The sequence below is a fragment of the Tupaia chinensis genome, unplaced genomic scaffold (assembly GCF_000334495.1).
Source record: "Tupaia chinensis unplaced genomic scaffold, TupChi_1.0 Scaffold000012_1, whole genome shotgun sequence".
Lineage (NCBI taxonomy): Eukaryota > Metazoa > Chordata > Mammalia > Scandentia > Tupaiidae > Tupaia > Tupaia belangeri.
This window is the reverse complement of record NW_006159442.1, coordinates 2,617,782-2,630,439: the sequence shown is the minus strand read 5'-3', so window position 1 is coordinate 2,630,439 and position 12,658 is coordinate 2,617,782. Positions and strand designations below refer to the sequence as shown.

The 12,658-nt window shown below is 45.5% G+C and overlaps 1 protein-coding gene across 1 annotated transcript in view; it reads left to right on the top strand.

Moving 5' to 3' along the window:
• The window catches only part of ALPK2 (alpha kinase 2), a 153,312-nt gene extending 145,879 nt beyond the window's left edge, over positions 1-7,433 (top strand). The window contains exon 13 of the mRNA XM_006139928.2: positions 6,631-7,433. Coding sequence (XP_006139990.1) covers positions 6,631-6,847 — 217 coding nt within the window. The 3' untranslated portion in view covers positions 6,848-7,433. The remainder of the gene's footprint in view (positions 1-6,630) is intronic.
• Positions 7,434-12,658: the final 5,225 nt, after the last annotated feature.

Here is a 12,658-nt window from a genome sequence, read left to right as displayed (position 1 = left end):
GCCTCTACAGAAAGCACAATCTGGTTATCTCAAAACACCCCAACCCCAAACTCAGGAACTGTTACAGAAGCAGTTTTTAGAGTGATTATGTGAAACAAGATTTCCACTGACAAGTTTTGAAAAAACTTAAGTTGAATAGTTTAGTAGATTTCTTTCTTGCCTTTTTCCCCTTTTTGTTCTTTCTTTCCTTCTTCTTCTCTCTTTTTTTTTTTTAATTTTTATTTTTTTTTTATGAGCCAGAGGGCATATGGATTCACTAGAGAGAGACAGAAAGACAGAGGAAGAGAACAGAAGCACCCAAAAGTGTGGTCTTGCCATGCTCAACCTCTTCTCCACTCCCCATGCTGCCATTATTTGGGGCACACGTGCACGCATACTTGCCTGGTGCGTTTTTCAAGCCATTAGGGCTGAGATTCAAACCATGTGATTAGCCATGTAAGATTCAGCTTTTTTTTTTTTTTTCTTTTTTGAGAGGTTTTTGCTATAGAGCATGTGCGCTTGCCAGACAGACAGAGACAGACAGAGAGACAGAAAGCGAGAAATCACCCCCCAGGGGGGATGGCCCACGCCACAATCCCTTCTCCTCCATTCTCCTCTCGGGATCTTGGGCACGCACACACACGCGCCCAGTGTGTTTTAAGCTACCAGGTCCGGGACGCGAACCGCAGTCGACTACGTGGGAGTCCAGCGACATAGCCATTACGCTAATTGCTGGTCCCCATAAGATTCAGTTCTTTTTGAAAATGTTTGTTTCAGTTATTTAATTTAATTTATTCATTCATTTAAATTTGACCAGAGAGAGACACACAAAGAGAGAGAGAGAGAGAAAGTGAGAAAGGAAGCCACCAGGTCCAGGACTCAAACCATGACTGGCCATGTGGAAGTGTCCAGTGCCTTAACCACCATGCCACCTGTTGGCTCTGAGATTCAGCTATCTTAACCACTAGGCCCAGGAGACTTCTTTTTTCTTTTCGTTTCTTTTTCTTGGAGAGGTTTTTGCTATAGGGTGTGTGCGATCTCCAGAAAGACAGAGAGACAGAAAGTGAGAAATCACTCCCCAGGGAGGATGGCCATGCTGCAGTCCCTTCTCCTCCATTCTTCTCTCAGGATCTTGGGCATGCACGCACATGCGCCTGGTGTGAGTTTAAGCCACTGGGTCTGGGACTTGAACTGTGGTTGGCTACATGGGAGTCCGACAACATAACCATTACACCAACTGCTGGTCCCTTCTATTTTTTTTTTTTAAAGAATGATTTTTATTTAACTTTATCTATTTTAATAAATTTGACCAGAGAGGGACAGAGTGATAGTGAGAGCAAAAGCGAGAGTCAGAGAATGAAAAAGCAAGCTGCCAGATCTGGGACTGAAACTACAGTCAGCCATGGGAGTCCAGTGTCCTTAGCCACCATGCCACCTGATGGTCCCAGAAGATTTCTTCAATGTGAGATTTCATGGGACTTTTTTTGTTTGTTTTTAAAGAATTATTTTATTTAACTTTACTTATTTATTTATTTATTTTAATTTGACCAGAGAGGGAGAGAGAGAGAGAGTGAGAAGCAAGAAGCTAGGTCTAGGACTCAAACTGTGGTCAGCCTTGTGGGAGTTCAGCACCCTTAACCACCACACCACCAACCGGTCCTGATTTCATAGGACTTTAAAGACCCGATGTTTATTTTGAAAGTCTATGGGGGTAAGGCAACATCTGTCACAGTATTTAGATCACAGACATAATTTTTTTTGTGGCATCTTGTGGGACAATTGCTCCTTGGAACGTATTCTGGGAAACACTGACCTGCAGATGAAAAATTGCTTGAGAAGTCATTTCACAGATGCCCTCTGACCTCATCCCTCCTCAGAACACTGCCTTTACTCAGAACAAGCCTCTGAGCCTTCACCTCTGCTGTTCCCTCTGCCAGGTGAATCCTAGGCCACCTTTCCTCTGTGGAGCCTCCGAATCCACTGAGCAGCCTGAGTCGCATCTTCTAGATTTCCATAGCACTCTATCAGGACACCACAGGAATCACCTGTTTATGTGTCCGTCATCCCTACAAGGTGACCAGCTTCCGGAAAGGTGCCCCATGGCTTAGTAATCCTTATTAATTCTCCAACAGTGTCTGGCATGCAGCTGGTGCCCAGTAATGAGGTGATGAATTAATAGGCATGAAGAAATAAAAGGTATTGATGAAATTTCAGAAATTACCCAGATGTCTCTAGCCTGGAGCACCCTGGTGCCCCTCCCTTTACAACAGGTGCAAATCGGTTGTCTCTGGATGCATCGATCCAGCCTGGCTCGATTTGATGCACAGACATTACAGGGCTCTGTCTCCACTCCTCACCCACAACCTGACTCTTCTGCTGTGGCCATGACCTATAAGTGAACATTTCCTTCAGAAATGATAGCAAAGTAAAGCGGTTTTAACTAGCTTCCGACTTGTATCTAAAAGGGTTACCAACACTGGAGTGAAGGGGACTTCTCTCTGGTTTTTCTTGCCCCTCCTGTTTTCTTTAAATGAGCCCTTTATTAAGCCATCCAGGAACCTCAGTTTCTTCAACAGGGCCAGAGTTGGCAGTGTCTCCAACTCCGCTCTCCCCAGCCCTCTCTCCCTGTATGTTTGGAGGAAATAAATTGTGCAGGGGAAGCCAGGAGCAGATAAGCTGAGAGAGAGACACTAGCCATGCTGTGTCTGATAGCTTTTGTGTGAATCTGAGAGGTTGTGACACCCATTACCAGTGCTCATTTAAGTTCATTTATTTCTCCCAAGAGAGTCAGAGACAGAGAATGAGAGAGAGTGGGCCACCCCTAACAGAGTTTTACCCCACGATTCCCTCCAGCCTTCCCAGGCACGTGTGCCTGGGCTGTACAAGTGAACTGGGGGACCGAACCCATGATCTTCCCCATGGATCCAGTATTACTTGAGCAGTGTGTTACTGCCGAGCCACCCAGCCAGCCCTGGAACAGACATCAGCCTTGCGCAGATTCTAACACACGGCGAGCGTTGCGGAAGTTTTGGCTGAGCAAGAGCAGGACTGTGGAAATGGACAGCTTCTGCGATCCTCCCTGTGCGATGTTTCAGTGTGATAAAACATTTGCAAAGTCAACTAGGGATGATTTGAGATCACGGGTCACTTGGGAGTAGTTTAGCTCTTTGCTACTCAGTGTCGCCCCTGGCCTGTGGCATTGGCATTCCCTCAGAGCTTGCTGGCAATGCAGAACCTTTGGGCAGACAGTGGTGCAGCGAAAACGTGATGTTCTTTGAGTCAGATCCACGCGGGAAGCTTGCCAGAGTGTATCCAGAGACCTCCTTAGTATGGCTAAGCTGGCCAGTATGGCTGGCTGAAGCTGGGGATAGATGGTGGTGTTAACCCAGTTGAGACTGCTGTATTTCTCTTGTGCACATGCGTGCAAGGAATAAATAAATTAACTTAGTAAATTAAAGAAGTGCACAGCCCACCCCAGCCCAGATGATCCTGAATCAGCACTTTTATAAGCTCTGCAGTAATTTATGTACACCACTGCCATCCAAGGGGCAATATTCGAGAAAAGACTTTACCAAATGGTGTTGCACATCGATATTCCACTTCTGAGATCATGAGGGAGGGTGGCTAGATGAATGTAAAGTGAAAGGCTAGAAAATTATGCTAATTTGACATTAAGGATAAAAAGATACAGCTAGTAAAATTCTACAGAGCTAAGGTATCTAAAAATGGAGATGTGCGAAAAAGCTCTCAAATATGACTGTTTATTCTATGGTATTAGATTCCTAGGGCTGCTGTAACAAATTACCACAAACTTAGAGGCTTAACACAACCGGAATATATTGTCTCACAATTCTGGAGACTGGAAGTCCAAGATTAAGGTGTTGGCCAGCCCTCTCTTCTACTAAAAAAAAAAAATACTTATTTCATGAGAGTGAAAGACAGAAACAGAGAGAGAGACAGACAGACAGGAATTCTCAGCAGGGTGTCACACCACAATCCCCTCCCCAGCCTTCCCAGTGGTATCATAGGCATGTGTGGCTGGCTGGTGTATCCAGGTTGACCAAGGAACCAAACCCACGATCTACCCTATGGATGCAGCTTCACTTCAGCAGTGCGTTACCACTGCGCCACTGAGCCAGCCCTTCTCCTCTTCTATAGATGCCATTAATTATGAGTTGAGGGCTCACCTTACTCCAGTATGACCTCATCTTAGGTAGGCATGTCTGCAGTGACAGGTTCCAGATAAGGTCACATTCTGAGCTTCTGGGGATACGACCCAACCTGCACATGCATCCAGCAAGAACAGTGGTGAGTTTCTGCAGTGGTGAGCATGTTGGGGACACGTCATTAATGTGCAGGTTTGTGGTCTCCTCCAATCCTTAGGGCGAGTGGGTCAAAAGTAAGAGAACCTAAATTTCCCGTCATGTGGGTATATGCAAGCTCCGTGTAATTGGATCCACGTCCTTGGAATAAATCTGGGGTTAACTGGTCTTGGAACACAAAGAACGCTGTCCTATTTTTCCTCCTGGACGAGAGCAATGGCCATAGTAATGACTGCCCGTTTGAAAGAATAGGTCAGAGCAGAAGCCCGACATCCTGGCTGAGACAGAGAGCAACTGGGAGTGAAGGAAAAGCACCGCGTTCCGTAGATGCTGGATAGCAGGAAAGCTGGGGATGGTAGTTCAATACTGCCTGAGAGTCGAGCTGAGAGTCCGACGCGTGACAGAGAGGGAACGAGAAGTTCAGAAACATGAGGCGGAGACACTCCCGGGCCAAGATGAGGAAGCCTGGAGGCCAAGGCTGATAGCCATGCATTTACTCCTTGAACATTTATTGAAAAGCCTCCCTTGGACAGGAATTATGGGCATAAAGCAGTCTCCTGGGAGAAGTCACACTCTGTAAAGAGGTGTCCACACACACCCCTAATTCTGGGAAGTGGATATAGTCCTTGAGAAGATGTAGGGGAGAGTTTGCAAAGTTCTTTCTCATAGTGTGGGGAGGAGCAGGGAAGGGGGAACTCCAGAGACAGCACTTGAGCCAGGGCTTGAAGGGGGCTGGGGAGAGAAAGCTCTCCTTGGGACCAGCAGATGGTGTAATGGTTACACTGCTGGACTCCCACATAGTTGACTGCAGTTTGAGTCCTGGGCCCAGCGGCTTAAAACTCACACCAGCTGTGTGAGCGCGGGTACCCAAAATCTCCAGAGGAGAATGGAGGAGAGGGGATCATGGTGTGGCCATCCCCCCTGGGGGGGTGATTTCTCACTTTCTGTCTCTCTGGCGAGTGCATGTGCCCTATAGCAAAAACCTCTCTAAAAAAAAAGAGAGAGAGAGAAAGAAAGAAAGAAAAAGAAAGAAAGAAAGAAAGAAGGAAAGGAATGGAAAGAAAAGAAAAGAAATGTCTTTTGAACTTGCAAAGCTGCTTTTGCTCTGGGGCCTCACTGAGCCCATGCACCACTGTTAATATTAAACTCACCTTGAGTCTCTGCTGCCTGATGGCAGGAACCATCAGATAAGGGCTCACTTGTTACTCAGCACTGACACTTGACTTCAAGGAAAAGCTCTGGGAAGGAGTGGCCACCTCTCTGGGAGGTCACAGCACGAGCTCATTATTTTTCTCTGCAGAGACTAGATGCTGTCTGAGTGTTTAAAATCCTCAAGGCAGTCCCGAGACGGATGTTCGTGACTTGCTTCAGAAGTGCTTAAGCAGGAAGCTGTCCCTGCCCACAACACTCTCATTTATCCAATAGCTTAGGAATGAGTGGGAGGCACCCGAGCCTTCCCCAGGAGAAGGTGGGATTAGGTCTTCCATCATGTCTGACAGACACAGGCCCAGATGGTCTCGTGTCCCACCAGGGAGGATTCAGGCATGAAGGAAAGACAGACAGGCTGACACTTCAGCTTTTCTTGGGGTCTTCTGCAGAGGAAGAAAGAGACATAAAAATGACATGGTTAGCAGCAGAATATTCCCTACCCTGCTAGATTCAACTCTAGTTGCAGTTGACTTTTTCTTCAATGAGGAAGCTTGACTTTTAGCAGCCATGTAATTTCTGACAAGCAAGGGGTTCTGGGGGTGGGGGCTGGGGAGCAGTTCTCCAGCAGGCAGGAGGAGGGACAGGCTGGGTGTGTAATGAACAAGCCAGGCGGGCAATGCTTTTGCTTCAGAGAGGAAAGAAACTTTCCCATTCGTAAGAGCGTGAAGCCCAGCTTGGATCAGTAAGTTTCAAAAGAGCACAGTCCCATTTGTTCCAGGTGTGGTGGCCTTTTTAGTTTCTACCAGCAAATGAAGGGAGCCTGAGTTCCTGGTCACATTAGCCGCAGAATTCACATCGGCCAGAATTGCAGGTTTCTTTTGGCAGATGTGTGTTTGGTCCTATTAATCAGAAATGGCTGGAACTCTCACACCCAGAGATGGGGGGGGACGGGGGGGAGCAAGCCGCCAGGTTTGGAACTCAAGCCACAGTCACCCATGTGAGAGCCCAGTGCCCTCAACCAACATACCACATTGCAACCCCTATCCATGTGGCCATCCTTGCCAAATTTAGGAATAAATGTATCTACCATGTACTATTAATTTTCCTTTCAATTCTTTCTTTTTTAATTGGTGAAATGTCCTCTTTAAAAAAAATTGTTTCCTTTCCCCTGAACTCACAGGTACAAAGGCTTTAAAGGCAACTGTTCCATGACCTTCATCGATCAGTTTAAAGCACTACACCAGTGCAACAAGTATTGTAAAATGCTGGGGCTGAAATCCCTTCAAAACAACAACCAGAAACAGAAGAAGCCAGGCCTCGGGAAAAGCAGATTTCAGACAAACTCCACAACAGCGAAGAACACAGAGTCTGGGACGCCAGCAGAGAAGAAAAGCTAACCTCCCTTATTAACTTCCGGCCACGCTAGCAGCACCCTGCCCCGTGAGTGAACATCTGAGACACGCAGGAGCAAGTGCACAGCCCGCCGAGTGTGTGACAAGCCCCGTTCCCAGCTGACTGTGCTCCGAGATGCTCCTAAGCCTCACTGCTGTCTTCGCTGAGACGATTTCAGAACAGGATTTGTGAAGAGACTTCTGGAGAAACAGAGTCACTTGCCCGTCTCAAAGACCGTCTACTCCTTGTGTACACGTTCAGGATTTTTACCAGCCTCCCGTCACGTGTCTGTGTGTGTATTTGCACATGGTTGTGTTGTCAAAAGACTTGATGGTGAGCAGGGCCTGTCCACAGCCCGAGCCCTTCCTGCCCCCATTCCTAACTTCGGGATTTCCACACACATCCAGCTGCGATGTGAAGAGAAATCGTGGGTTCCCTCCGGGGTCCAGTTGTCGCCCTGGTAGCCAATGTGCTTTTGTTGCTGGAGCAGGCTTCTGAAACGTGAAGCCACTTCCCTTCGTTATTCACACAGCCAGTTACAATTTGCTGTTTAACTAAATTCCTATATAAACAAAAAGCGTATGATGTGTATGTCATCGTAGAATCTGTGCCATTTTTCAGGGTCCCCCAGGATTTAGTAACTGAGGAATTTCCTCATAGGTTTGCTGGAGCACAAAATATTTGCAACCGTCTCCCCTCATTCTCACATGATAAAGTTTCATAACTTCCTACTCCCAAACCCTGGGGCTGTCCCATAGTGGATTCCACCGGAAGATGCATGCTAACTCTGGCTGGGGCACACCAGCTGGCGGAGATCCTGACGCTGCATCCCCCGGGCCACCCCCCGCCCCCAACACTCCCCGCATGTCTCCTCAAGGTCAGAGCTGCCTTCCCTGCTGCTTCCATCATGTCCTGATGCAGAGCAGTCTAGCAACCATAGTTCACCTTGGGCAAGAAGGAAGGATATCAAGAACAATTTGGGGAAAGTTTTATGCACCCTAAAGTGAATGAGACTATCAGCCACCCACTGGTTTGTTCTTGCTATTTCATTAACAGAATTTATTTTTCAGAGCAGTTTTAGGTTTACAAGAAAATGAACAGGAAATACGGAGTTCTCGGGCATCCTCTCACCCCTACTCTGTTATTTCCCCTTCTCATTGGCATCTCGCGTTAGTGTGGTGCATGTGTTACCATTGATAAGCCAATATCAATACGTTTTTATTAATGAAAGTCCATAGTTAAATGAGGTTCACTCCTAGAGTTGTATATTCTATGGGTTTGGACAAATGTATAATGAACTGAGTCCACTATTATATAAGGGGACTTCAAAAAGTTGATAGAGAAATAGAATTAAAATATAAGTTTAGGGGCCAGCAGGTGACATGGTGGTTAAGGTGCTGGATTCCCACATGACCTACCGTGGTTCACATCCTAGACCTGGTGGCTAGAAAAATCACTACAAATAAATAGATAAATAAATAAACAATAATTTTTTTTAATAAATAAAGTACAAGTTTATTTTGGAGCAAAAATCTTGAAATCTATGCATTTTTTTCCATAATAACACATTTTTCATGAACTTTTTGAAGACCCTCATAGAATCATAGAGAATATTTTCCAGGCCTTAAATATCCCCTTCCCTCCCTTCCCACCTCTTAAGCCCTGGCAACCATGGGTCTTTTTGCTGTCTTCATAGTTTTTTATCTTTTTCCAGAATATCACCTTGCTAGAAGCATAGGGAGACTGTCATTTTTCAGAACAGATTTCAATTACTCTTGGACAGCCCTGGGAGAAGGCTCTTCTGAGCAGCAAGACCCTGGCTTCTCAGATTCGAACGTATGCATGATCACCAGGATCTTGGGAAAACACAGGCTCTGATCCGGTTGGTCTGGGGCAGGGTCTGAGACTGCATTTCCAATGTGCTCTGCTGCTGGCCAGGGACCATACTCAAGAAACGTCTAGAAGGCAGGCAGGAGGTCCTACCCACTGACTGTGACCAGAACACCTGGAATGTAAGTAACAGAGAGTAGAGGGAGAACCAGCTACCTTGCAATTCTGGTACTCAGAGCTGCAGCTGGGTGACAGGAGCGGTGCACCACACGGGGGGTGGGGGGACCTCAGGACAAGAAACCCTAACAAGGTAGCATGACCACTGATGGCCATGGTTCTGGGTGTAGCCCCCTCTCACAAGGGCGGGTGGCCTTCTGTAGAAGAGCCTGGTTGCTTCTGCTTTAGAATACTATTCTCAGGCATGGTGTTTTGCTAAATATGGGAACATAGGTGGAATTTTTGTTTTGAAGAGAGATTTGAAAAAGAAATCTCTTTTGTTGGTCACATCTTTTTCAGAAAAATCTGCAATTTTCAACCTTTCTTCTGAAATGATTCCCCTGGCTTACAGATAATAAAATATTCATTTTCTACAAGGCTGCCTGTAGCCTGCTTTGCTCATAGAGATCCTACAGATGTATTTAGCAGTGGAGTTCTAGAACATTCTATAATAGCAAAAAAGGTGCAGAACACATTTCAGTTGGAATTATTATCTATTATCTATTTATGTCTATCACCTATCAATCATTCATCTATCCATCATCTATCTGTATCTATCAATTATCTATCTATAATTAATCTATCAGTATTGATGCAACAAGAGCCTTCTTGACAGAAAAGGCCACTTTCTTTCATAATGATTTGCAGTCATAAAAATAATATCAATGCAATAGTATTAAAAAATTATGCAGAGGTATAAAATGGAAGATCAGAGTCATTCTATAACCCTCTTCCCTTCTAGCTGGTTTTAAATCTTGACTTGGAGAGACAATTGGATAAAAAGAATTTTCTGCTCCCAGATTCTGTGCTTTGCAGTCAGCCTACACATGCCTCTTTTGAATAAGGCTGTCCCTGCCTCCTTTCATGATGCTTAGATTTTTTTTTTCCCCAAATGCCTGTATTGTTTATTGTAATCTCATCTCAGCTATTTAAAAACATTTTTAGGACCAGGGTCAGAGGGACCGTCACAGTAGGATTTGTCCTGGCCAGGGCTCCCAAGGATGGCTTTGTGTGGGGCCATGCGACCTCCATCTGCTCAGCCATCCAACCCTTCCATCCTCAGATTAAGTGCTGTTTTCCCTGCACTGTCACATAACAGGGCGAGCATGGTGTGGATGTTCTTAGGTCAGGGTGTGCAGGAGTCTTGGAAATGCCCATACCATTGGCACAGTTGTAGCTCCATCTGCAACATGTCCAGTTTCTGTTGATTTTCCTGTGTGTTTCCGTAAAGTGTATAGTACTTGGAGAACCAGAAATACCATGAGTGCTCAGTCCAGACACTGAGCTCTGATGCCTGGTGGCTCCAGCTGGGGATTTTGGACCTTCCTGATGCCTGCAGATGGTCAGACATATATTCCCTGGTGTCCTAAAGGGCTTAACAACAGAGTTCTGTGATGAGCAGACCATGGAAACAAAGGAGGGCTTCATTAAAGTGGGCCGTGTTTTCTGTAGCAGGTTATCACGCACGGGAATGGCAGGGCAATGGTGATTGTTGCCATCGAGCATCACCCGAGAGGTCGAGTTTGGAATTCGTGCGTGGAGAACTTGAATTAATAGTTTATGTGATCATAATGTAGTGCCCCCCTCAGCCATGCTTCTGATAGGCCTCATACTAGCAAAGCGTTTCCATAGTCTTGCGGAAAAGAATGCCAACAGAAGTAACAATTATATCCTAATTATAAAGTGCTCTTTTCTAAATATACACACTGTTTTGTGTGTGTGTTGGGCATGTGTTCAACTGGATGCAGATGGGAGGAGCTTGCCAACAACCGGGTTCTGGCACACTTCCCTGTGCGTGTTCCGCTCCACTGGACTGTGTGTGCCAAAGCGAACAGAGTGCTGTTTCTCCCTCACTTAGATCTGCAGATGCCACATGGGCTTAACCAGTTTAGAAAAAAAATCAAAGAGACACAAAAACCTCATCTGCCTCCCAGCACAGGACATGTTTTCCAACTCTTTGCTGTAGCAGATCTGAAATCCTGTGAGAGCCTGCTTGTTCTGAGGCTGTTTGGGAAAAGCTGAAAGGCAAGATGGGAGCCAGGTTCATCCATAGGGTCACGTGAGCACAGTCGGCAACTTTATGATGCAGTGAATACTCAGAGGCACTCGTACCGGTAGATCAGGAACTTTTAAAATTCTGTTTTTCATGAAAGGGCTGAATAATCCCAGATAGAAATCATTTCGGAGACCCTTTTTTTCCCAAAAGTCATGTCGTTTTGATCACATATGATCAAAAAAAGCCAATCTGTCACTTCCATTTTAGGGCCCGGAAGTATCAGAAGCAATTCTATTGATATCGATATCTTACCTCCATCTCCCTTTTTGTCCCATAAATATATACATTTCCTTTTTTCTTTCTATAGGATGCGTGCACTTGCAGAAGATGGATAGAGAGGGGAAGTGAGAAATCACTCCCCAGGGCAGATGGCCATACCACAATCCCATCTCCTTCATTCTTCTCTTTTTCTCTTTTTTTCCACTCATTCATTCGTTCATTAATTTCATTTCATTTTATTTACTTATTTATTTTATTTTTGCTTGGGAACTCACAGGAGGAAAGGGAAACAAATTAGGGTCAAGAGCAGATGGCCAGTGAAGGAATGGGGCAAGTTGTAGGGAATTAGTGACAGGCTCTGTTCTTTTTATTTTATTTTTTAAAGAATTATTTTATTAAACTTTATTATTTTTATTTATTTGTTTATTTAAATTTGAGGGACAGAGCGAGTGAGTGAGAGAGAGAGAGAGAAAGCAAGCTGCCAGATCTGGGACTCAAACTACAGTTTGTCATGTTGGAGACAAGCGCCCTTAACCATGCCACCTGCCAGTCCCTCATTCATTTATTTTAATTTGACGAGAGAGAGAGAGACAGAGAGAGAGGGAAAGTGAGAGAGCAGGCCACCAGATCTGGGACTTGAACTGTGGTCGGCCATGTGGGAGTGTCCAGCACCTTAACCATCACGCCACCTGCTGGCCCCTCATTTTTCTTGGTATTATAGGAATAATCATGCACATGTGGTCTTCTCCAGCCCTCAGACTGGAAATTATACTGCCAATGTTCCAGGCCTTTGGACTTAAACTAGAACTGACACTATTGGTTCTTCTGGTTCTCTGGCTTTTAGTCTCAGACTAGAACTATACCAATGTCTTTCCTGGGTCTCCAATTTGGACATAGCAGTTTGTGAGGCTTCTCACAATCCTACACAATTGCATGAGCTAATTCTTTATAAGAAATATTTTTAAGAACTTATAAAGAGATTTTTTTTTTGAGAGAGAGATTTTTGCTATAGGGTATGTGTGTTCACCAGAGAGACTGAAAGAAATCACCTTCCCAGGGGGATGGTCACTCCGCAGTCCCTTCTCCTTCATTCTCCTTTGGGATCTTGGGCATGTACGCACACGTGCCCAGCATGAGTTTTAAGTCTCCAGGTCCAGGGTTTAAACCGTGGTCAACTATGTGGGAATCCAGCAATGTAACCATGCCATCCGTGGTTCCCTATGAAGAGATTTTTTTTTTGGAGAGGTTTTTGCTATAGGGCACATGCGCTCACCAGACAGACAGAGAGACAGAGAGATAGAAAGCGAGAAATCACCCCCAGAAGGGGATGATCACGCCACAATCCTTTCTCCTTTGTTCTCCTCTCGGGATCTTGGGCACGCACGCACATGTGCCCGGCGTGAGTTTTAAGCTGCTGGGTTCAGGACGCAAACTGCGGTCGACTACATGGGAGTCCAGCGACATAGCCATTACGCTAACTGCTGGTCTCCCTATG